General features: G+C 41.3%; 1 protein-coding gene across 5 annotated transcripts in view; it reads left to right on the forward strand.

The window, feature by feature from the left end:
• The window catches only part of crebrf (creb3 regulatory factor), a 30,459-nt gene extending 4,216 nt beyond the window's left edge, over nucleotides 1-26,243 (forward strand). Inside the window, exons 1-9 of one of the 5 annotated variants that reach the window (XR_007425004.1) lie at nucleotides 5,152-5,237; nucleotides 5,905-6,030; nucleotides 9,421-10,684; nucleotides 11,564-11,758; nucleotides 12,082-12,271; nucleotides 12,840-12,913; nucleotides 13,144-13,266; nucleotides 15,830-22,040; nucleotides 22,133-24,855. Coding sequence is in view for 1 of the 5 variants with exons in the window: in XM_022667897.2 (XP_022523618.2) it covers nucleotides 5,229-5,237; nucleotides 5,905-6,030; nucleotides 9,421-10,684; nucleotides 11,564-11,758; nucleotides 12,082-12,271; nucleotides 12,840-12,913; nucleotides 13,144-13,266; nucleotides 15,830-15,948 (2,100 nt within the window). In the remaining 4 variants the exon portion in view is untranslated. Of the gene's footprint in view, nucleotides 1-5,034; nucleotides 5,238-5,904; nucleotides 6,031-9,420; nucleotides 10,685-11,563; nucleotides 11,759-12,081; nucleotides 12,272-12,839; nucleotides 12,914-13,143; nucleotides 13,267-15,829 lie in introns of those variants that run through there. The other 4 variants (XR_007425005.1, XR_007425006.1, XR_007425007.1 and 1 more) reach the window with 4 other exon arrangements.
• The last annotated feature ends 95 nt before the right edge of the window (nucleotides 26,244-26,338 follow it).

Raw genomic sequence — 26,338 nt, forward strand, 5'->3', positions numbered from 1 at the left:
GGAGAGTTGGCAGGCCAGTTGAGCACAGTAATACCATGGTCAGTAAACCATTTACCAGTGGTTTTAGCAATGTGAGCAGGTGCCAGGTCCTGCTGAAAAATGAAATCTTCATCTCCATAAAGCTTTTCAGCAGATGGAAGCATGAAGTGCTCCAAAATCTCCTGATAGCTAGCTGCATTGACCCTGCCCTTGATAAAACACAGTGGACCAACACCAGCAGCTGACATGGCTCCCCAGACCATCTCTGACTGTGGGTACTTGACACTGGGCTTCAGGCATTTTGGTATTTCCTTCTCCCCAGTCTTCCTCCAGACTCTGGCACCTGGATTTCTGAATAACCATTGATCAACAGTCCTGTGCTGCTTCTCTGTAGCCCAGGTCAGGAAATTCTGCCGCTGTTTCTGGTTCAAGTGTCTTGACCTGGGGAATGCGGCACCTGTAGCCCATTTCCTGCACACGCCTGTGCACGGTGGCTCTGGATGTTTCTACTCCAGACTCAGTCCACTGCTTCCACAGATCCCCTGAGGTCTGGAATCGGCCCTTCTCCACAATCTTCCTCAGGGTCCGGTCACCTCCTCTCGTTCTGCAGCGTTTCCTGCCACACTTTTTCCTTCCTACAGACTTCCCACTGAGGTGCCTTGATTCAGCACTCTGGGAACAGACTATTCGTTCAGAAATCTCTTTCTGGGTCTTACCCTCTTGCTTGAGGGTGTCAGTGACGGCCTTCTGGACAGCAGTCAGGTCGGCAGTCTTACCCATGATTGCGGTTTTGAGTAATGAACCAGGCTGGGAGTTTTTAAAAGCCTCAGGAATCTTTTGCATCTTTTCCATGATATGCTAATTTGTCAGATAGGAAATTTTGGGTTTTCATGAGCTGTATGCCAAAATCATCAGTAGTAAAACAATAAAAGACCTGAAATATTTCAGTTGGTGTGCAATGAATCTAAAACATATTAAAGTTTAATTTTTATCATTTCGTTATGGAAAAGAATGAACTTTATCACAATATGCACATTTTTTGAGAAGGACCTGTATAAGTGTATATAAAGGTTATGAACGCTGGTTGTAGAGCAGGCACTGGTTGAACATTGTGGGTGTGTGTGTGTGTGTGTGGTTGTGGGGAGGAAGTGTTGGGTAGAGAGCTGTGATATTTGCAGCAGGTCCGGCTGCAGGTTGTGTTTCTGGCTGTAGTTAGTGTGTAGAGTTGTGTAGAGTTGTGTAGAGTTTACAGTGCGCTGCTGTAGATCTGATGAGTTCTACCTGTTAAACACTGAGCTGCAGCTCTGAACTCTGTCTGATACTTCCTGTTTCAGCCACAGTGTATCTGCAGCTTCAGCGTGAAGGCCACCAGTCTGATCACAGCCGCCCACACCTCAGATTCTTCAGCTCCTGCATAACAGAGCGACGGCCTCCGAGCGCTCGCTGCATACAAACGCCTGAATGGTGAATTATGGGTGTTTCACTGTGAGCTGGTTGTTTCAGTATGAATTTTGGAGATAAAGACGATGTTTTAGAGCACTGTGCAGCATTTAAAACATCAACACTGAATATTGTACAGCCAGCTAAACTAAAGCCTCCTGCACACATTCAACCAGCATCATTTACAATATATATAAAAAATGAAGGTCGCACTTCAGTATCTGAATCAGTTTCTCTGATTTTACTATTTATAGGTTTATATTTGAGTAAAATGAACATTGTTGTTTTATTCTATAAACTACAGACAACATTTCTCCCAAATTCCAAATAAAAATATTCTCATTTAGAGCATTTATTTACAGAAAATGAGAAATGACTGAAATAACTAAAAAGATGCAGAGCTTTCAGACCTCAAATAATGCAAAGAAAACAAGTTCATATTCATAAAGTTTTAAGAGTTCAGAAATAATCAATATTTAGTGGAATAACCCTTGTTGGTTTTTAATCACAGTTTAGTTTTTATGTATCTTGTCATCATGTTCTCCTCCACCAGTCTTACACACTGCTTTTGGATAACTTTATGCTGCTTTACTCCTGGTGTAAAAATTCAAGCAGTTCAGTTTGGTGGTTTGATGGTTTGTGATCATCCATCTTCCTCTTGATTATATTCCAGAGGTTTTTAATTTGATAAAATCAAAGAAACTCATCATTTTTAAGAGATCTCTTTTTTCACACGAGCTCTGTATGAACTGCAGATAATGATTATTTTGACTAGTCTGATGATTATTTGTTCCCGAATAGTCAGTGATTATTTCTGTCATGCCCTCCAGCTCTCTACTCTCTCTATAACGGGATATAAATGCACTTTAAATGTGCAGATAACATTTCTATGATTGAAAAAGGACCAATGAAGAAGCAAAAACTGTGTTTATTGATAAAAAATAAAATTAATTGCACTATCCTCACATGCGTATCATTTATAGCAACATTCATACGCATCTGTTTGATCCTGCTGGGAGGGTTTTCTTCATGCTAATTCTATCCTTGGTAATGCCACAACCATATGTGTCTGAACATCCAAGAGCACTCTGGGTAGGTAGGATGGCCCTTATGTCCCAATCTCTCAGTGTCGAGTTTTAGCCAGAACAGGTTTCTGTTAGCAACCAAACAAAATCGCAACAGAATATGGAGTTAGTGCTCTCCTGTGAGCATGTTGAGATCCAGAAACATTGCATTAGGAGAAGCGGTTAGCTGGCGTTTAGGATACTCACTGTACTGAGCTGAGTGATGCACTCTTTTGAGAGGGGTATCTGGTTAATGTTCTGATGATACTCACTGTACTGAGCTGAGTGAATCGCTCTTTTGAGAGGGGTATCCGGTTAGTGTTCTGATGATACTCACTGTACTGGGCTGAGTGATGCACTCTTTTGAGAGGGGTATCCGGTTAGTTTTCTGATGATACTCACTGTACTGAGCTGAGTACAAAGTTTGCTTTAATGAGCATCTTTAGCGGTGTGTAAGCTCCTTAGCTCCACCTAGCAGTTGAGCAAGGAACTGCAGCTTTCTGTTTTGTTCCTTTTGTAACTCCTATCTTACAAATATGATCTAACGAGCTCCCTGTTTCACCTAATTAGAGAAATATCTGTTCCGTCTGTGTGTTTAAGTCTTTTTATCAAACGAGTCCCGTGCTGCCCACAGGATTGTCTGATCTGCACCTTCAGACCAGTTTCTTTCTTTGTGTTCAGTGTTTTTTCCACTCGGGTCAGAACCTGGTGTCGGGTTGCTCCTCACTGATGATGGTTTGTTCCACGATCAGCTGAGGCTTTTATTTCTAACTTCACGCTTCACCAGAGCACCTGCAGATACTGTTTAACTGCTTATGTAATATTTATTAGGCATAATATAAGGATTATGATCATTCATGTATACAATGATTAACTTTACATTTAAGCTTTTGAATAAAACTTATAAACAAGAAACAGGTTTTGCACATCTGTCTGGAATCAAACCTGCAGTCATATTTACAGCAGGTTGGAGATATGAGAAGAATTGAGTCGCCTCAACAGGTGTATTTATTAATAGCCAGCATTTGGTCTAAATTAATGAACCACACTGTTGATATTCATTTATTGTGTTATTTATTTCAGTAAATGTGTTAATTTTAATAACCACATTAATTATAAGAAGATCACAGTGGAGCTGGAACACTAACCAGTCTCCCGACAGCCGTGGAAAGAAGTGAAAGCCCTGATGGAAGCTGTGCAGCCGATGTTTTGGAAAGGTTTGCATGCAGATCTTCCTGGTTTGTCAGCTGTGTGAGAGCGGCCTAGTGAGAGGCTGTGTGTCGAGTGTTAAGAGGAAGTGGTGTTTTTGTTTTCTCTCTCCCTCTCTCTCTCTCTCTCTCTCTCTCTCTGTGAGCGAGTGCTGATAGGACGGTTGTTTGACTCGTTCTCTTCACAGGTAGGAAATGGTCATTCAGCTGCTTCAGGGTTGGTTGGTTTTGCCGTGTTTGAGTCGTGCAGTCGGTCACCGCAGCTGCAGACGCTGACCTGCACAGTGCTGCAGGATGTTATGCGAGCGTGGTCGTTTAGTCGAAGTCCAGTAGCTGGGGTCCAGTGGTCGGGGTCAGGAACTCATGTCCGACAGTCGAGGTCTGGTTGTAGGTGTCTGGTAGCCGGGGTGCGGGGTCCAGTGGTTGGGGTCCGGTAGTAGGGGTCCGGTGGTCGGGGTCTGGTAGTGGGGGTCCAGTGGTCAGGGTCCTGTAGTAGGGGTCCGGTGGTTGGGGTCTGGTAGCCGGGATGTGGGCTCCATTGGTTGAGGGTCTGATAGTAGGGGTCCGGCAGCGGGGATCTGGCGGTCGGGGTCAGGCACTCAGGTCCGACAGTCAGGATCAGGGTGGGGATCTGGTACTGGGGGTCCGGTGGCCAGGGTCGTTTTCCGGCTCTGTCTGCAGGCGGAGGGAAAGAGTGCCGGCGTCTGATGGTCTGGTACTGGGGGTCCGGTAGCTGGGGTCCAGTGGCCTTGGTTGTGTGCCGGCTCTGTCTGCAGGCGGAGGGAAAGAGTGGCGGGAGGTTGTTTTATAAATAGCCCCCCACTCTTGCTCTCTCGCCTCCCACTGAACTGATCCTCTGGCTGCAGCTCCGCCGGCTCTTCCTCCATTAATCTTTCTGTTTGGCTGACATCAGTTATCCTCACATTATGCACATCAACTGGTGTTCACTGTCTATTGTGTTCAACTGCACTACCTCCATTCTCCATCTCCATTACACACACTGTATATTCTATTTCTTATTTGATTGTATTTATATGTATCTTTATATTTTATCTTTTTTAACTTTGTGTATCTATCTAATCTGAATCGGCCTCAGTAACTTTCTCTGATCACGACTAGAGAGAAATAAAACACTCCACTTCTTCTGCTGCTGTCGGCTCTAGTTTCAGTAAACTGTGAGTCGAGGTTGGGGGGGGGGGGTGTTAGGGTTGGGGGGGGGGTGTGTGTTTACATGATCACATTTTGTTTATGAAGTTTTGTTTCCAGAACTCTGCTGATTATTCTGATATTTCAGTTTCAGCCCCTGACTGTTAATCTCCTCCTCCGTCTCTCTGTCTCTGCAGAGAACACTGAACAGAGGAACCGGCCCGGCCCGACTCCAGCCAGCGGCTTCGGCCTCCGGATCACAGAGAGACTCTTTTGTTTTTTTGCTCAAATAATCGATTTCCTGCCAGAGATTGATAAAAGAAGGAGGAGACTGGGGCAGGAGAGGTGGCAGAAAAGTTTCCGCCAAGGAACTGAAGATCTGTGCTCGGCAATGCCTCAGGTACATCACCTCCTCTCATCTGATCATTCTACTGATCCTGGAACAGAGCGAATCAGAGCATCCAAATAACCCAGATAATGTTGATCCTCTGTGATATTCCTTAACCTATTAAACACTTCTCAGTAGACTGTCCTGCATTTTTAACCTCCAGAAATTAATTTTATATTTACAAATATGAAAGAACGTTGTGAAAAGATTCCACCAGCTAAAATACTTAATTTTCTGGAAGTCTTTTATATGAAGACACTGATTTAAGTCTGTGATGTTTAGGCACAGACACTGTGGATGCTATAAAATAGCCAATATGCTGCTGATAAAGCACAAAACATTTATTCTATTCATTCCCACATACAAACAATAACTTATTTAACAAAAGCTTATCTATTTCTTTATATTTTTTGTAGCTGTTTTGCTTCCTTTGTTGTTGTTCCTTAATATTTCCCTTTTTTGATGCAATATTTTGTGTCTGTTTTTTTTCTTTGTTTTTTTTAGGTTTTTTTTTTCTCTATTTATTTAGCTTTTATTATTGTACAGATACTAAAACTCTGTGAGTGTTTAAGTGTCGTCTTTAACCGTCTGTTGTCAGGATACTCTTCACTGTTTACTGTTTGGACTCTTCTTCTCATAACTCTTTTTATCTCTGTGGTCTCTTTGATCCGTCCTGCAGCCCAGCATCAGTGGAATGGATCCTCCCTTTGGGGATGCCTTTCAAAACTACACTTTTGCTGACCAGGCACTGACCAGCACCGATCTGTTGGCCAACAGCTCTGATCCAGACTTTATGTATGAACTGGTGAGTAGCTTTTACAACCAGTAAACCAGTTATTATACCAGCACTGGTTTTACTGCATGCAGGAACTATAAATCGATATGCAATATTACAATATTATATATTTTTTATGTTTTTAAGTTACTAAATTTGTTAAGTAGACTTATTTTATTTTTTATCATTCTAATTATTCATCTATTTATTTCACTGCTTTAAGTTGTAAATGCTCGCCTGCATTGAAAATGAGGATTAGGATTTCCTTCAGTGTATTTCCAAGTAAAAAAAAGGTTGATTGATTGATTGATGGAAAACTAAGGTTTTAAATATTAACATTTACAACACATTTCTCAGCCCTACTCTAAACTACTTTAACTATTTAAACACAGATCAAAATGTAAAGAAATGTGTGTTTGATAGATTATTTCTTTGTTTCTTGGTAATAAATATTATATTACATTACATTACATTTGGCAGACGCTTTTGTCCAAAGCGACTTACAATAATGAAGTGCAAATAATAGAAGAGGTTAAGTACAAAAATAATAGAAGTTAAAAATAAAGCATCTATAGATAGGGCCTTAAGGAGGTCAGAGGGAAATAATGGGATAGAGGAGTAGAGAAGAGGAAGAAGGAGATGAGGTTAGAATTAGTTAGTGTGTTAGAGGTGTTAGGAGAGTAAGTGTTCTTTGAAGAGCTCTGTCATCAGGAGTTTATTAAAGATAGCAAAAGATTCTCCTGATCTGGTAGTAGAAGGTAGTTAGTTAGAGGTGTTAGGAGAGTAAGTGCTCTTTGAAGAGCTCTGTCTTCAGGAGTTTATTAAAGATAGCAAAAGATTCTCCTGATCTGGTAGTAGAAGGTAGTTAGTTAGAGGTGTTAGGAGAGTAAGTGCTCTTTGAAGAGCTCAGTCTTCAGGAGTTTATTAAAGATAGTGAGAGATTCTCCTGATCTGGTAGTAGAAGGTAGTTAGTTAGAGGTGTTAGGAGAGTAAGTGTTCTTTGAAGAGCTCTGTCTTCAGGAGTTTATTAAAGATAGTGAGAGATTCTCCTGATCTGGTAGTAGAAGGTAGTTAGTTAGAGGTGTTAGGAGAGTAAGTGCTCTTTGAAGAGCTCTGTCTTCAGGAGTTTATTAAAGATAGCAAAAGATTCTCCTGATCTGGTAGTAGAAGGTAGTTAGTTAGAGGTGTTAGGAGAGTAAGTGCTCTTTGAAGAGCTCAGTCTTCAGGAGTTTATTAAAGATAGTGAGAGATTCTCCTGATCTGGTAGTAGAAGGTAGTTAGTTAGAGGTGTTAGGAGAGTAAGTGCTCTTTGAAGAGCTCTGTCTTCAGGAGTTTATTAAAGATAGTGAGAGATTCTCCTGATCTGGTAGTAGAAGGTAGTTAGTTAGAGGTGTTAGGAGAGTAAGTGCTCTTTGAAGAGCTCTGTCTTCAGGAGTTTATTAAAGATAGCAAAAGATTCTCCTGATCTGGTAGTAGAAGGTAGTTAGTTAGAGGTGTTAGGAGAGTAAGTGCTCTTTGAAGAGCTCAGTCTTCAGGAGTTTATTAAAGATAGTGAGAGATTCTCCTGATCTGGTAGTAGAAGGTAGTTAGTTAGAGGTGTTAGGAGAGTAAGTGCTCTTTGAAGAGCTCTGTCTTCAGGAGTTTATTAAAGATAGTGAGAGATTCTCCTGATCTGGTAGTAGAAGGTAGTTAGTTAGAGGTGTTAGGAGAGTAAGTGCTCTTTGAAGAGCTCAGTCTTCAGGAGTTTATTAAAGATAGTGAGAGATTCTCCTGATCTGGTAGTAGAAGGTAGTTAGTTAGAGGTGTTAGGAGAGTAAGTGCTCTTTGAAGAGCTCTGTCTTCAGGAGTTTATTAAAGATAGTGAGAGATTCTCCTGATCTGGTAGTAGAAGGTAGTTAGTTAGAGGTGTTAGGAGAGTAAGTGCTCTTTGAAGAGCTCTGTCTTCAGGAGTTTATTAAAGATAGTGAGAGATTCTCCTGATCTGGTAGTAGAAGGTAGTTAGTTAGAGGTGTTAGGAGAGTAAGTGCTCTTTGAAGAGCTCTGTCTTCAGGAGTTTATTAAAGATAGTGAGAGATTCTCCTGATCTGGTAGTGGAGGGTAGTTTGTTCCACCATTGGGGAACTCTGTATGAGAACAGTCTGGATTGCTTTGTGTGAATGTTTGTTTGGTAAAGCGAGGCGACGTTCATTGGAGGAGCGCAGCGGCCGGGAGGTAGCGTAAGCCTTCAGGAGTGAGTGCAGGTAGGAAGGAGCTGTTCTGTATCACCTTGTAGGCGATTGTAAGAGTTTTGAATTTGATGCGAGCATCAACTGGTAGCCAGTGGAGCTCAATGAGCAGCGGGGTGACATGTGCCCGTTTTGGTTGGTTGAAGACCAGACGTGCAAAGTCTGTTAATTTCCTTTTTAAATGGAAACACATTTGTAAGAAACATTGATTTGTGGGAGGAGCAGCAGAGCTGAGTATGTGGGTTACGCTCAGTTCTCTCTGCCATTGCCAAACATTTTATACAATAGATTTCAAAAGTATTCCTACCTCTTGAACTTTTTACATTTTTACACCTTACAATCAAAACATAATTGTATTTTATTGATATTTTCTTAATAGACCAACACAAAGTAGCACAAAATCATAAAGAGGCACAAAAATGTAACCTTTTTGGCTTAAATCTAAAGTGCTATGTGTGGCGGAAATGTAACACTGATTGTCCCCCAAAATCATCATCCCCTCTGTGAAACATGGTGGCGGCAGCATCATGCTGTGGGGATAAGCTTTTCTTCAGCAGGGACAGATTTAGGAAGCTGGTCAGAGTTGATGGATGGAAGATGGATGGAGATAAATAAATACAGAACAATCCTGGAAGAAGAAAAGCTGTTGGAGGCTGTAAAAGACTTGAGATCTTCCAGCAAGACGATGACCCTAAACATACAGCCAGAGCTACAGTGGAGCTATAATGATTTAGATCAGAGAATATTCATGTGTTAGAATGATCCAGTTAAAGTCCTAAAGACCTAAATCTCATTGATCTTCTGTGGAGAGACATGAAAACTGCTGTTCACAGACCAACGCTCTCCATCCAACCTGACTGATCTTCAGCTGATTTATAAAGAAGAATGGAGGAAAAATCTCTACAGTCTCTAGATGATCAAAGCTGGTAGAGACGATTGCAGTGAGAATGTGGCTCTACTAAGTACTGTAATACTGAATACTTTTGCACAATTTTTTTTTTTAGGTTTTAATTTGATAAAAAAATTGAAACCGTGTATTTTATTCCACTTTTTCACGATTATGTGCTTCTTTGTGTTGGTCTATCACTTCTGACAAATCTCAATAAAATACACGTAAGGTTGTATTTGTATAGAGATAAAATGTTTAAAAGTTGAGTGAGCTGAGTTGAGTTGATTATGGTATTATTGTTTGCAGGACAGAGATATGACCTGTCGCCAGAGCCCCAGAGGAGACGTATTTGCGATGGGAGACTGCAAAGAGCTGGACAGCATGGAACATCTTCCCGAGCTGGCCGACAACGACCCGGCCTACAGCTCCAACTTCGAACAGTGGGACACGTACTGGGAGGACCTGACCAAATACACGCGCCTCACCAGCTGCGACATCTGGGGCACCAAGGAGGTGGACTTCCTGGGCCTGGACGATTTCTCCAGCCCTTACCAAGATGAGGAGGTGATCAGCCGCACGCCCACCTTGGCGCAGCTGAACAGCGAGGATTCTCAGCCTGTGTGCGACACGCTTTACCACCCGGACCTGTTGGTAAGTCAGAAGCAGACTGTGTTTCCTCCTCCGCTGACGGGCAAGAAGATGGGCAGGATGTCCTCCACTGCCACCTGCAGCTCTTCCATCCACAACCCGCTGCCAGATTTCGCTGAAGGTTCTCAGAAGGCTACCTGGCCCGTGCCCTCCAGCACCGAGACCGTGGCGAAGGCTCAGATGCAGGGGCCGAGCAAGACGTGGCCTCTGCAGCCGGACAGCGGCGACTACGTACGCAAGGCCAAGGTTCGCATCAGTATACCACGCAAGCCCCCGCTGGAGACCAGCGCGCCGCCGGGGCTGCCGGGCTCTTCCACCGGTTCTCCGCTTGTCCAGGAGCGCGAGTCTGCTGCTTCGCTGGTAAGCAACACCCAGGCAGCCACCTTGGGTCCTCCATCCACTGTAACCCCCCTGGGTGGCGAGAAGAGGGTGGAGATTCCTAAACGTGAAGCGCCCGCCGGTCCGGTTCCGGAGATCGGGCCGTCCAGATCAATGCCCCAGAAACTCCTCTACCCCGTGGCTGGCAGCAGCGAGACCTTGCTCACCGTTAGTGCCCTTGGAGCTGACGCCGCCGCTTCTGCCGCCGCCACTGCAGCTGCCGCTGCCGCCGCCGCCGCCGAGAAGAAGAAAGAGGAGGAGCACAACTACTCCCTGTTCCTCACCAGAGCCAGACTCGCCGGAAAAGCCCTCGCCGACATGGAGGACAACGAGGAGGAGGAGGAAGAGGGTGAAGAAGAAGAAGATGAGGAAGAGGAGGGAGACGGGGTGGATCTAGACGATGAAGACCACGACGAAGGCTTCGGCAGCGAGCACGAGCTCTCTGAGAATGAGGAGGAGGAGGAGGAGGAGGAGGAGGAGGAAGAGGATGAGGACTACGAAGGAGACAAAGATGATGACATCAGTGACGCGTTCTCAGAGCCAGGTGAGAAACCGCACCTTTAATTTTATTAACTAATTCCAGTGTTCGCTCCTTAATCTACTGCAGTAAGGAAAGGGCTGTTCAAAATATTTATCGTCAGTATCAGTATACATTACACAGATGTGTGGTCTTTTTTGGAGGTGATAGCAGTGCTGTTGAGGCATTCTTCAGAGACAAGGTTTGATCATGGTATTGAATGAGGCTCCTTCATAACTGTGTTGTGCTACAGTAATAGTAGTCTGTGCAAGGCGCTGAGTGGTCCAGCGGTCTAATGCGCTGCCACTATGAGCAGGAGGACGCAGGTTTGAACCCCCGCTCATGCAGCTTTACCATCAAGCTGCTGGCGCTCAGAGGGAGCACAATTGGCTCCCTCTGTGTGGGTAGATGGCGCTCTCTCTTTCCCCTCATCACTACTAGGGTGATGTGGATCAGCACAAGGCTGCATCTGTGAGCTGATGTATCGGAGCCGTGTCGCTGTGCTTTCCTCCGAGCGTTAGCGCTGTGATGCTGCTCGGTAACGCTGCATCAGCAGCAGCTCAAAAATAAGCGGAGTCTGAACTCATGTATCAGAGGAAGCATGTGCTAGTCTCCTGGTGTGTTGGGGAGCCCTAATGAGTGGGTTGGGTAATTGGCCGTGTAAATTGGGGAGAAAAATGGGAAAAATTAGAAAAAAAGTAGTCTGTGCTACAATCTGGACCGCCATCATTATGTTCCTGAAACAGTAATCACCCCACAAAATCAACCAATCCACCATAAAAACAGCTAAACCGGGATCCAATACCCAAACCCAACATTACTGTCTATATAACAAATAATATCCCTCTATTTGTGCACACACACACACACACACACACACTTACGGCTCGTCTCTGTGTTGGACAGGGTGTGACGCCGACATGGTGGAGGATGTTAAAGGTCTGACGGCAGGAATTTCCCGGAAGAGAGGAAAGCGCAGATACTTCTGGGAGTATAGTGAACAGCTCACCCCCTCCAAACAGGAGCGCATGCTGAAACCCTCAGAGTGGGACAGGGACACGCTGCCCAGTAACATGTACCAGAAGAACGGGCTGCACCACGGTGAGTCTCAGCAGATCGTCCCTCACTTTCTGTCCTCCTTCCTCTTGGGCGAGGGAGATGTAACGCTGAGCGTATTGTGTCAAAATAAAAGTCTGAGGCCGCTCTGAGTTGTTAAATAAAATAAACTATTATTCGAGGCACAGAAAATGAATCGATAAATTTTTTAAATCGGGTAACTCGATTTGTAATCATTTCATCCCTAGTACTCACGTCCCTCACTGATACAGATCAGCGTGAGCCCACTGCTAAAGTCCCTCACAATTAGAAAAGAAATAATTAAAGAAAGAGAAAAGACTGTAAAGACTTTTATTTTGCTTTCTTAGGGAAATACACGCTGAAGAAGTCGCGGCGGACCGACGTGGAGGATCTCACTCCTAACCCGCGGAAGCTGCTGCAGATCGGGAACGAGCTCCGGAAGCTCAACAAAGTCATCAGTGACCTGACGCCCGTCAGCGAACTCCCGCTGACCGCTCGCCCTCGCTCCCGAAAAGAGAAGAACAAGCTGGCGTCCAGGTAACCTTTACTACACACACCCTATCTCTTCTTCAAATTAATTTAGTTCTGATTTTATCCTGTTTTCTTCCCAATTTTAAAAGGCAGTTTCCTCTGCTGAGAAGAGTTTGTTGGACACGTCCAGGTAGCTGCACCGTTAAAATTGCAATCCGCCAAAGTTAGAGCTCACCTGATCTACTCTTAAAGAGAATGATGAGAAAGAGACACTCTGAGTTATTATTTCACGTTACGCCCAAAATTAAAAACACCCATGATTAATTAAGAGAATTGGTGCATGACTTTTTGCTTCGCGTTTCGAGACGTGCAGGATGTACTTTTCCCGTCGTTACGATAGCAAAGACACACTGACATGCCCTAAATCAAATTACACTGTGCACAACTCGACTATAGATCACTACAATAGGACCCCTGTGTTTAACAGGCATATGAATCAAGTTGTGATAAATATTGATTGTTGTTGAGCTGCAGATAAACTGCTGTTAGAACTGGATAAATAATAAATAAAGATTGTATTTTAGTTCAGGAAGAAGAAGAGAATGATCCAGATGTTTGTGGTGTGTTTCTCCAGGGCCTGCAGACTGAAGAAGAAAGCTCAGTATGAAGCCAACAAGGTCAAGCTGTGGGGTCTTGGCACGGAGTACGGTACGTCAGATCGAAACGGAAACTAAACAGCTGACGGCGAATGCCTGAGATACTTTCACTCTGTGCTGGAATGTGATAGACTGTGACGGGGAAATTTGGGGCTTTTTGTTAGTGGGCTGTTCTGGTTTTCTTTATCAGTGTATCTAATGGTCTGCGTTTGATGTGATGGATGTTTTATTTAGGGTAAATCCAGACTGCAGATGATTGTTCTGTGTTCTGTTCTTCTGCAGATCAATTGCTGTTTGTGATCAACACAATCAAAGAGGAGATCGTGAACAGAGTTCAGGAGAACTCAGAAAGCAGCGGAACGAGCATGGCAGAGAAACTCGACAAGCTCATCGAGGAAACGCTTGGTGAGAACGAGAACGCTTTAATCTCAATCATCTGAGTTAGAATATTTTTTAGATTTGTTAAAAGAGTAAAAAGCTTGTCGCTGGGGCTGTACCTTATATTGAGGTACAAAAAAGTACCTTTCAGTGAAAGTCCTTTTTTGTACCCATGGTTTTTGTGGCAGTAAAGATTATAAAGATTATAAACATTATCATCAACTGAATATGGCTCAAAAACTTGATGATCCAAAATTGTCTGGCTTTCAAATAAAACAAAATGTGCAATTAAATTATATATAGTTTATTAGTGCAGTGATACAGAATACTGAATGTACCTTTTGGCTGCAGGTTAAATGGTACAAATCTGTACTTATTGCTGTTAGAAAAGACTTTGTACTTCAGAGGGAACAAATCTGACCCTGTAAAGACCAATATTATACCTTTTGCAGGTACAATTATAAAGAGTACCTTTGAGTACAAAAAACATTAAGTACATTTAGTAGTTTCCTGTTAGTAATATTCAGTGTAGCCACTTTCTCGACTGAAGAATCGATTGATGATCTAAAGGTGAAGTTTTTGTGTGTTATGTGCCTTATTTTACCTCATTTTATTCTGCTTTAGTTTATAATGGTGCACTAATTTTTCACTGTGCTGGTTTTTCATCTTCTAAAGCATCACATTACATAGTAAGTAAGTAATATTTATTTATGTAGCACTTTTCTAAGGCAGAGCCACAAAGTGCTTTACAATAAAATAATTAGAACATAAAACAGAAATAATGATTAAATAAATAAAACACAGCACATCCAAACTACAAAAGTTAGGCACATTACCCATGATCACTCTCGGAAGCCAAAAAGAAAAAAAATGTGTTTTTAATGTTTTTTTAAGAGATGCTGTAGATTCTGCGAGTCCGATATATAAAGGTAGACCGTCCCATAATTCAGGAGCAGAAACACAACAAAGACACAATCTCCCTTTAGTTTCAGTTTAGTTTAGGAACCACCATAAATCCCGTGTTAGAGGATCTCAGGGACCTGCTGGTTATAAGGGGAACGAGCAGTTCACTGATGTGTTCTGGTGCATCACCATGTAGAGCCTTATAAATAAGAACTAACTACTGTACTGTCTGTAACACTGATTCTGATGCTACATTTTTGCACATGTTTTGGGAGAGCAGTGTGATTTCTAAATTCTGGGAAGACATTCTAATTACAATGTCCGATATGCTTAAAATTCATATTTTTTATCATTTTTTATTTCAAATTTTTCCCAATTTCTCCCCAATTTACACGGCCAATTACCCAACACACTCATTAGGACTCCTCCTATCACTAGTGATGCTCCAACACACCAGGAGAGTGAAGACTAACACATGCTTCCTCTGATACATGTGAAGTCAGACTCCGCCTCTTTTTTCTCATTACCGAGCAGCATCACAGCGCTAACGCTCGGAGGAAAGCGCAGCGACTCGGTTCTGATACATCAGCTCACAGACGCCCTGTGCTGCAGACATCACCCTAGGAGTGATGTGGGGAGAGAGCGCCATCTACTGTACCCACCCAGAGGGAGCAGGGCCAATTGTGCTCCCTCTGAGCGCCGGCAGCTTGATGGTAAAGCTGCATGAGGGATTCGAACCTGCGACCTCCTGCTCATAGTGGCAGCGCTTTAGACCGCAGGACCACTCGCCGCCCCTGTTTGAAATTCATATTGACAAAAATCCATGTCTTTGATTATTAAGTGATGATAGTTCTTTTACATTTATACTGGTTCAAAAGAGACTAATCTCTGCTGGCTTAACAGCAGCTAAAAGAATATAATATTTTATTGGTTTAATCCCAAAACAATTTTCTCAAAACAATGGCTGTTATTCTATCAGGACATTGTCTCTCTTGAACAGACGACTGCAGTGATAAATAAAGCTAAAGCAGCTTCACTTATGGGGTGAGACACCATTAGATCAATCTTTAAAGACTTGCTTTTATCTAATTAGCCAACATTACACACTCACCTTGTACATCCTTTTTTCTCTCTCTCTCTTTATTTGGTGTGACTGAGATGCTTTTTATCTGTATCTGCTTATGCTGTATTTTATCTTTTTTTGTGCTGAATTGTTAATTTCATACTTTTGTTTGTTAAAAAAACAATAAAAAAATTGATCACAAAAAAATAAGTAAGAACTAACACCTTAAAATCGATTCTAAATTTCACTGGCAGCCAGGGAAGAGAGGCTAGCACTGGGCTAATGTGCTCTTTTTCTAGTTCTTGTTACATCCATTCACTGTGCTCAGCTTGTCTCAGGATGGTATTATAAATTCTTATTTATCTCAGGGTAGTATCTCTTCACTCCTCTTTCTGCATCTCCAGATATTCTAAAACTAAGTTGGATTCTTTTACTTTCACTACACAGCTCACAATTATTCAACACCTTAATAATCGTGCATTGAGGATATCAACCAATCACCACCAACCAGACCCAAATAAAGCCTAATGAATTCTGTTCTTCTTCGGTTTGAAATATGAGCTAATCCTTTTCTCTGTGTTTTTCCTCTTTCTGTTGTTTTTCTGTGGTGGTTTCTCCACACAGTGCCGGCGCCGGTGGCTGGTCAGACTTCGGACTTCGTGAACCAGATCCTGGAGAACACTGGGAAGGGTGATCCCACCGGAGGACTGGTGGGTCTGCGGGTTCCCACGTCAAAAGTGTAGAGAGATTCCAGAGGAGCTCCCACTCCACGCCATCCTCGCTATTCCTGTCCCACACTGTAACGGCCCGACGCTCTGCATGCCCATCACACCCGGAGTCGCATCGTCACGCTTACGAAACGCCCGCCGGTCTCACGCACACGTATGTGTTTATTCACCTGACGCACACCTGCGGCGACGAGACTGTAGTAGTTAGAACCTCTGCACTCAGTAGTCTGTTTCTCACCATGTGTGAATGTGGCTGGTATGAACTTCCATCTACAGGCCACCAGTTCTGCGAATTCAAAAGCCAATCTACGAGATACCTCCATAAATGTTCCGTCTTCTTTTATTTATGAGATTGGGGGGAAAACGCAGACAGTTCCTGCTGTAGCCATTTTCATCTGGTGTCCCGATAAATCTGTCAGATGCCCTTTACCAGATTCAGAAAGCAGAAGTGTCCATATAGATATATATAGATATGTATACAGATAACGTTACGGCCGCTAAGGAGGATAAAAAAAAACTAATAATAATAATAATGATTTCCTTCAGGTTATTAAAACTCACCTAATATTCCTCCTCAGTTTATCTCCCTGTTCTAAAACTACAATATATATTATTATTTATATCTATATTTCTTCATGCACAAAGTTCTGCTTTCCTTTTCTAGTACTGTGGCATTTGCAGGCTTAAACTAGGAACACATCTACACCAACCCAACAACTACACAAAAAATCTATACATCAAAATACGATTATACGTCTATACGATTATAGAAATATGAGATCGAAAAAACGAAGTGTGTAAAATGGGCTCGGGGTGTAGAAACAGGACCGGGACGCAGCGTGACGATTCGGGGAGGAGCCTGGGCTTGGATGTTCTGTTTCTTTGTCTTGGGGTTCTCTCAGGTTCAGGCAGCATGCTCGTGAGCGCTCGTGAACACTAGTGAGCGCTCGTGAGCGCAGGATTGTGGGATTCAGGTGGTCTTGGGCTCTGAATGGTTTGAGGGCTTTAGAAATGGACAGTGTACAAACCAGACATGCCCTGATGAGTTCAGAGATGGATTGAGCTTATTGATATATTGATTGATTAATTGATTGATTAATTGATTGACCGGAGCAGAGGGTCAGTTTAAATCCCATTCTGTGGAAGAACAGAATCATTATCTGTACTGGTGACCCCCAGGAGAAACCACTTCCTTTACTCTCTTCAGATGTAGGTGCCCTCACCTCGCGTCACGTCGAGTCACTCGTGATGTTTATTTGTGAAGTCGCACTGAAGGGGCTCAAAAGTTGATCACAGACTGGATCTTGTTCATATTTGTACTTTAATAATAGTAAGACTCATTGTGCCTTGTAGACATGGAGGAGGGAGGAAACGAAACTCGCTCGAACGAAAATGAAGCGAAACAAGTGGAGCGTTTTAGGAGGAGGAGAGCAGCAGCTAGTGCGAGAGGTCAGAGGTCAGAGGTCAGTGGTTTGGTCGTCAGAGATGATCCTCTGAATGTATTTAGGAGCGCGATGATAAATACAGATTTCTGCCACAGAGTCTGTGCTGTGTTTCAGGAGATGGCTCTGACAAAAATTTACTTTTATTTCTTTCTTTATTTCTTTTTTTGTTTGTTTCCCTTTTTCGGTACTTTTTGTTTTAAGTGAGAATGGACTTGTGTGGATTGTGTGTGTGTGTGTGTGTGTGTGTGTGTGTGTGTGTGTATGTGTATATACATATATATTCATCTATTAAATACTATATATATATATATATATATATATATAAATTTATCAATATATATATATTTGCACACTATATATTCTGATTGTTTTGTTTTTGTACCAAAGACACATGCAACGTAAATCTGAAAAAATGGCAAATCGCCAGTTTAAGTAAGGTTTTGCACAGATAACCTGACACCGTATTGAATGTAGGAAACGTGGGAGGGTCAGGGACTCTCTATGAACTGTGAAATTCGCTTGGGTCCAATTATTCTCTACAGAAAGAAGCATTCGTCATTATCGGCTCCTCATCCGGCTCTCAGATCTTCATCTGCGGAGGTTCAGCTCCTCCTCCAGCCTCAGCGGGGGCGTGGCTTCAGTTTATGGCTGTAACGAAAGTTAGAAGCTCAGAGCTGAAAACGCCTCTGATTCACATATAAGTGTGGCATCATTTCCACAGAACCAAAACGTTTACTATCGTTCTACAGTTCTAAACCGCTATCATTAAAAATCCACACACCCATAAACAGCACTTATATATTACATTCTTTATCTTGCATATATGTATATATATATTTATATATATGTTACGAATAGTGGTTAACTCATGCACATGCACACTTCTTAATCTAAATACATTACTCTACTCTTACTAAACCGCCTCCTTTGTAGGAAGCGATACGTTAATCAGCATGACTCATTTCTATATTCAGCTCTGAAGTATCTCTGAAATACGAGATTTAAGAAAACAGATTAATTCTATATATTTTTGTAGTGAACGCCTCCTCGCTCGTTTGCTGTTAGGAACGAGACGCTATATAAAGCTTTTGTTTAGCTCTGTTTGTGCAGGCCGCTCACCCCGATGGAGCCGAGGTGTGTGTGCTGTTGAATGTTGTGTATTTAAAAGCTAAAGCTAAAGCTAGTTTTAGAGGAGGAGAGTACGGGAGGGAGGTTTTAGGAGAGAGAGAGTTTTGATAGCTAGCTGCTGCTCCTTCCCACTTGTTCAGTCAGAAAAGCTACTGCAGGTTCTGCTGCAGGATATTTGATATTTGGTTTGGAGGTGTGTAAAAAGGCTCGTCGCCAGTCTCTTTGTGTAGAATGGAGAATCGTTTGTGGAGAATCGTGTAGAGCTCTTATTTTTAATCGAATCAAAGAAGGGAGAATATTTTTTCCTCTGAAACCCCGACTATATTTAAGCTTACAGAGTTTTGTACGTCATAGCTGTTGTTATTGTTCTTCTCTGTTTTGAGTAGCAAAGTACATTCTCTATATATACCGTCCATGTTAGGCTACTGTAATGTCAGTGTTCTTCTCCTTGTAAATAGAAATGAGATTTATCTTCTTATAAATGTTTCATATATATATATATACTTTCTATATATATATATATATATAGAAAGTACATGTACTATATACTATATTACATGTAGGAAAACGAAAGCACTTTGTCTAGACAAAAACAAAAAGAGAAAAAAAGCATTTTTTCCCTTCCATCTGCTGCTAAATATCGGCCTCGTTTGAATGCTGCAGTGAGTACTTGATTTCACCATCTTGACCAGGACAGGTTGACAGTGAGGTCTTGAAAGGACGGGCGAACTTTTGAGTCCCCTGTGTGTGACGACGACTACAGCGTCACGATCTTCATTTGCCTTCAGAAGACATTTCCTATGGAAAAGTGAAAAATTCTGCTTTGGGTTTTTTTATTCAGGTCGATGTACAGTGTTGACGCATTCTCTCTGGACGTTGCCAGCGGCGAGTGTCGTTATCATTAATTTGATTTTTTTTGTATTTGTACTTTAATGGGGGAAAATCTGAGGTGTTCAAGGAAGCTTTGATTTCTTGTTAGAGGCTCAGAAGAAAAAGAAAAAAAAACTATATCGCTGTACTGTAAGGCAAATCCGTTTGCCGAGGGGAATCGATCGGACTACGTTCTTTTTGCCTTTCCAAACCCATCCGTTCTCAAAAACCGCACGGCCGTAAAGCTCTGCTGCCGCGGCGAATTATCCCGGCCTTCGCTGTGCCATCTCCAACTGAAGCTACGTAGCCCGGCATCGGCTCGCTTAAAAAACAAAAAAAGATAAAGATTAAAATAAAAATCGAAATAAAAAAAACAAAAAAAAACCAAGCACTTGATGACCATAGGCACGGGGGTTTAGGCGGTAGCACCTGGTGGTTGTTCTGTCGGTGGCCTGCTGTATTGGAGAGTTGGTGTTTGATTTGCGTTGTTTCAGGTTTTTACATTCAGCTTGTTTGGTTGTGAGCTAAGCTTCGAGTTTTAGACTCTGTGGCATTCGGACAGTTAACGAAAGGGTTGTTAATCAAAGCCAGTAACTTTATTTCTTTCCTATTTTTATTATTATTTTTATTAAAACTAAATCGTCAAAACCGTCTAAGCTATTGTCATTATGTGAATTTATATAGAGATATATTAAAATAAATAAAATATATATAGAAAGCTACAAAGCCTCTGCTGAAAATCAGGGTGATCTGAGAAATATGTTAAACAAATTCAACTTTTCCAGTTTGGGGAAATGATTCATTATTTCTACCACAAAAATATAATTTCACTCGTTATTCTAAGCGCATCATAGCAACTGATATTTTACTATAATGTGCACCATTTATTTAGCGTGTATTTACTTTATTTACATTATCCAACGTGTAACGACTGCTTTTTTTTTAAAAAAGGGAAATAATGTTGTTTCATTTCTGATCCAATCAGAAAGACTTATTTTCATTTGTGTATCTTTTTTTTATTTCACATTTATTCTACCTTTCACTATGTTGTTGCTGTCGTGCAAGAACCTTGTATGTGCAATATGCTGACTGTACAGTAGAATAAAAAAATTAGATTAATGAAAAAGTAAAGTAAGTTCACCTTAAAAAACCTTCCAAAACTTACAAAAAACTATTTTCAGTGTAAATCTGATATTTTCAATAATCAGATTTCTCAGTGTGTGTATACTCTTAACTGGAGTATAAAATCTTCATCTTTTAGCTGATTTATGATCATATTGCAGTTCACGTTTTTTATTCTGTGAGTTTTTTGGCTGATTTGTGATTAAAACTAAAATCTGATTATTGTCTGATTCATCTAAACTCTGAGATTAACCATAATCTGACCAGTATCTGATTACTCATGTAAACATATATTGATCAGATTACTGGTAAACTGTGAGGTTTTACAATAATCAGATTGTGAAATGCATACGAAATATATAATTCAGTCATGATAAAATTTTGATATAATATAAAGAACTACTGGCAGAATAAAAATTGGCAGATTCGTAGATACAGGGTTTTTGCGCGACACCGACCCTGTGATCATTAACTTCACAGAGACAGTTCCTTCTTTCCACTTTCCACATTAAAGAGTAAGCTAGCTATTAAATCCAAATTCTGCTTCTGATCGTCTGCACTATACTGATAATAATGAATGTTGGGGTTAAAGCTGCTTAAATCGTGTTGAATAGAAGATCAGTAATCATTCCCTGTTGTATTTGAATTGTGTTTGTATGTTTGTATGTGCGCCCACTCCTCGAGCTACTTGCTAAAACTGATATATATATATATATATATATATATTATTTTTATTGTTTATGGAGCAAATAAAAATTTAACACTGTATTTTTACGAAGTGTAAGTTCAGCTAAACGCCATCGGATCTCTGTTGAAACCTTTTCTTCCAAAATGTTCTGAAATGGCTACAGTACTTATATTTAATCATTTGAGAGGACACACACCTGCTTTCATGTGTTTCTTTTTTTTTTTCATTTGTAAATATATTTTTAAAGATGTAAACATATATATAAATATATGTGTGTTTCTGTTGTGCATGTATGAATCATTGCTCTCAGTGGTGCACTATGCAGGTCTCACTGCAGCCAGAATGGATTTTTAGCTTTTAGATTTTTTTTGTTTGTTTGTTTAAAACCAAGATATTTGATCTGGATTATCTGAGTAATGTTGAGATTAAAGGCCCCTTTCACACCAAAAAAAATACAAAATAAAACACATATATTAATGTTGTCTTTCACCAAATACAAAACTGTCAAACTGCAACAATGCATAATTTTTAACTGAAACTCGCTAATTAGCTATAGCTTCCCTCACTAATTAACTATAGCTTTCCTTGCTACTTAGCTGTAGCTTCCCTTGCTAAGTAGCAATAGCTTTCCTCGCCCAAATGAACTATAGCCTCACTTGCTAATTAGCTATAGTCTCTCTTGCTACTTAACTATAACTTTCTTAGCTAATGAATTATAGCTTTCCTTGCTAATGAGTAATAGTTTGCTATAGCTTCCCTTGCTAATGAACTATAGTGAGCTAAAATATAGCCTTCCTCGCTAATTAACTATAAACCTCCCTCGCTAATTAGCTATCGCTTCCCTCGCTAATGAAGTATAGCTTCCCTCGCTAATGAACTATAGCTTCCCTCGCTAATGAACTATAGCTTCCCTCGCTAATGAACTATAGCTTCCCTCGCTAATTAGCTATAGCTTCCCTCGCTAATGAACTATAGCTTCCCTCGCTAATTAGCTATAGCTTCCCTCGCTAATGAACTATAGCTTCCCTCGCTAATGAACTATAGCTTCCCTCGCTAATGAACTATAACTTTCCTTGCTAATGAACTACAGTACAGTGTCCCTCACTAATAAACTATAACTATATGTAGCTATAGCGTCCCTCACTAGTGAGCTGCTAATAGCTAATTAGCTATAGCTTCCCTCACTAATGAACTATAGCTTCCCTTGCTAATGAACTATAGCTTCCCTCGCTAATGAACTATAGCTTCCCTTGCTAATGAACTATAGCTTCCCTTGCTAATGAACTATAGCTTCCCTCGCTAATGAACTATAGCTTCCCTTGCTAATGAACTATAGCTTCCCTCACTAATTAGCTATAGCTTCCTTCGCTAATGAACTATAGCTTCCCTTGCTAATGAACTATAGCTTCCCTCGCTAATAAGCTACAGTACAGCGTCCCTCACTAATAAACTGTAGCTATAGCGTCCCTCACTAGTGAGCTAAAATATAGCTTCCCTCGCTAATGTGCTGTAGCTTTTCTTGCTCGTGTGGAGCAGGAGGATAAAGAGAGCAGAAGTAAACAGGAAGCAGAGAAACAGAGAGAGTAGATATTTATCAGAGATGTGGAATTTATACAGAAGATAAAAATGAGTCAGATTTGGTGTGATGGTTCCACAGTATGATAATAAATCTCTTACATTTTTCCCCACATTCTCAAAGATTGTACTGTGTGTGAAAGGGCCTTCAGTCTACACATTGCTCCTCTAAGTGGCCATTATTTCTCATTTAAATCTTGTGGAAATATGAAATATATTAAGACCATGTGATAAATATTTTACGAGAGGTGGCCTGTCTTACTGTTGTTAGTAAACATGCTCTGTTCCGCTGTTTTTAACCTGTTGGATGCTGTAGTTTTATTGTTTTAATAATATTTGTCTCGTCAGTGTCGGCTCTGTCAGTTAATGGACCTTTGTCACGTGTCTGATCTGCCATGTTCTGTTCATTATTTTGTTAATCTGTGAAAAATGTTCAGAGATTTTTAGAAGAGGAAAGTCTGATCTGAGCTTTAACTTCGCTGGTTTAGAGTCTGTAGAAGCACGAACTCAAGCATTCCTTTTTTATTTATATTTCTTTGTTTTGGCATGTAAGTGTTCTGGTAAGGAGGCTGTGTGCTGTGTTTATATTCTGGGTTTTGATATAAGAAAATGTTGATATGTTGATGGAGCACTATGACCGGCATGACTACTGTGCATGCTGACCCTACTTTAGTTTAGTTTATATAGGTTAAGCTCATTATTATCAACAAATAGACAATAAAATCAGACAAGTGATTGATTAATTGATTTTAACCATTGAGCACAAAGTAGTGAGAGTAAGAGGTGTTTTATTATCGGTGCCGCACATTTTTTAATGTAGATCAAATTCCACAGCCAAGACCCACATTGTACGTAGTTTTACACACACACACAAATTCCAATATTATTTTTGAAATGATGCCTGCAAAATCAGGTGCCTTACTCAAACAGATGAAAACCCAAACTTGATCTTACGGAACCAAGATTTCTGCCCATTATGCCAAGAACTAAAATCCAATTCTTTTTTGTTTTTGGAACCGTGAGGAGCAGTGAGCTTTTTTTGCAGATACAGAGAACTGTTGCTGCTTCGCCTCGTACAGTTTTCATGTAAAGATGAATGTAGTCTTCCTTCAGTGGAATCAGTTCAATGTGTTTGTACTCTTTTGACTTGTGGAACATTTTGGTTGAGAGACTATCCAAAGAGTGCTGCAGTCATGATGTAGACTCATTTAAAGTTTATATTGTCCTTTACGCATGTTTTATTTCTCCGATTGTGTTCTATTTTTTGTGTTTTGTTTATTGTACAAAATCTGTAGGCTCTTACAGAAGTTTGAATTGTTTCTGCCTTTGTACTGTAGTCATCACCTTTTACCTGCCATAACATTTCCTGTACTTTTATTTATTTGTTATTAGCTCACCAACCGTGGTTTCTAGAAGAAATTGCATTATTCCGTAATAATACGATACAAGAGAAGGCCTTTCTGAAGGACTGTAAACAGACCCGTAGTGGTGGATTGGGGACTTTTATTAAAGGAGCCCTGTGAGGAACCGCTAAATCAGCTCTGCAAAGACAATGTCAAACCTTGGAAGCGTTGTGTCCCATCACCAATGTTCAAGATTACTGTGCCTCTCAAATCTTCTGGTTCTGCTGTTCCTCAGATTGCTGGGAAATGACTTTCTTTTCGTGGAGCAGTGTCACTCATCCACCACCCAACAGAGATGGCCTTCAGCAGTTGTTCTCCAATGAACAGAATCAAAGTTTTCCGACAACACAAACGACACAAAGAGAGGTGCGCATTGTTCGACCCAGATCTACCCCAGACCGATTTGAAATCAGCGGAGGGTGGGAAGCGGAGGGCTGTTTTTGCACTAGCCGCCAGCAGATTAGCTACGCAGTTCTACGGGCGCGGGTCGGAGGAGCAGGTTCCTCGTATCCAGTCACCTCCGCCGAGGAAGCGCCAGGTCTTCTCCCGAGGGTCGCTGCAGCGTAGCTCCCTCTGTACCGCTGGTGGGAGGAAGCTCTTCGTTCCAGTGCGTTCAAATCAAAACTTGGACATTGGGTAGGAGTCCCGTCTCGCCACCCATGGTGCTGAATTTAAAAAATAAAAAAAATAACTAAAAAAATAACTAAAAAAGAAAAATGTACTTGAACACCCTCAGTGGCATGAGAGCTGTGACTTTTTAAGGATCTGTTGTCAGGCTTATGGACTTTTCCCCCGCATCTCGCAAGAAGCTGCGCTCGGACAGTGGCGACTGTGACATCGACTCCAGCCACTGCCGCAGCCGCGCCAAGGCCTCGCGCTCGACAAACAACACAACAACAGCAGGGCGGCCGTTTCGGACTTGGACTGAACTTGTGTTCGGGTGGGAAAGGGGTGTGTAAATGTAGCGGTGATAGCTTTTCTGTTTGTTTGTTTTTGTTTTTTACTTTGAGGAGGACATGGAGAGCTAGTAGGGTCACCTGGACTGTTGGGCCCAGATCCCTCAACTTGCACTGAAGTGCACAGAACACATTCGGACGACTACCAAACACCGCAGCGTTCCCGATAATGCTTACAGACCCTCGTACCTTTCCCCCAACACCGCACACTCGCAAATGCACACACACATCATCACACTGCAATGATTTACATCTCCTTCCAAACTTTGCCAAATTTCCATTGAGTTAGAAATTAAATTGACCTTCTTTAAACTTTGGGTGCAGATCACAAAAATGAACAAGAAGTTTCTTTTTGTTTGTTGGTTTGTTTTGTTGTTTGTTTTGGAAAATCCATACAACGTTGAATATTACGACGACTCAAAGAATTCTCACCCATTTGAGGAAAAAAATGAAAAAAGCTACACAATTCATGACCTTGATGTAATGCTTCTGATGTCGTATGGTATTCTACTAGATAATTTTAGCATGGGATCTTTCAGTAGCTAGTACTGTGTGTGTACTCCCCCCGGTGTAAAACTTCTCTTTTTGTCACAGTAGGAAGGCTGTATATCATTGCTAAGTGCTCTGTTATAGATCTCTTGGTGATATTCATAAGCAAAATTCTGCAGTGTATCCTACTGAAACTAACAGTTACTTGATCCTATTAGCAATGTCTATATTTGTAGTTCACATATATGCCTGTTCAAATTCAATATCTTGACAGTTGTTCTATTTATGTTTCAATGTTGTGCTGGGTTTATACTTTTGACTTTCTCTCTTTATCGATTTATTATTTTCTTTTGTTTCGTTATTTTTTTAAAGGCACATTTAGTTGGAGAACAGCTTGGTTAATTGAGCCTTGTTAATGTAAAGATGTGAAGTAGGCTAAAATCAGTTGTGATTGACTCTTGAACATGTGTCCGCTTGTGCTATCGTGCCTCTCTTTCTTTCTCATTTTGTATTATCCTTAATTATGTCACTGCATCGTATCAGCCCGGAGTTGGTACCACAATTTTTGCTTGTAACCATGATAGTCTAATTCTATTATTGATTTTAATATCGGAAATAAACATTAGAAACGACAGTGTTTGGTGTGTGAGTTCTCTTCCTCTCGTGATTTGTGTTTTATTGGAATCCCAGCCTCGACGCCGGAGTGATTTGAGGTTTTTTTTTTTGAGG

The sequence above is a fragment of the Astyanax mexicanus genome, chromosome 17 (genome assembly GCF_023375975.1).
Source record: "Astyanax mexicanus isolate ESR-SI-001 chromosome 17, AstMex3_surface, whole genome shotgun sequence".
Classification (NCBI taxonomy): Eukaryota; Metazoa; Chordata; class Actinopteri; order Characiformes; family Acestrorhamphidae; genus Astyanax; species Astyanax mexicanus.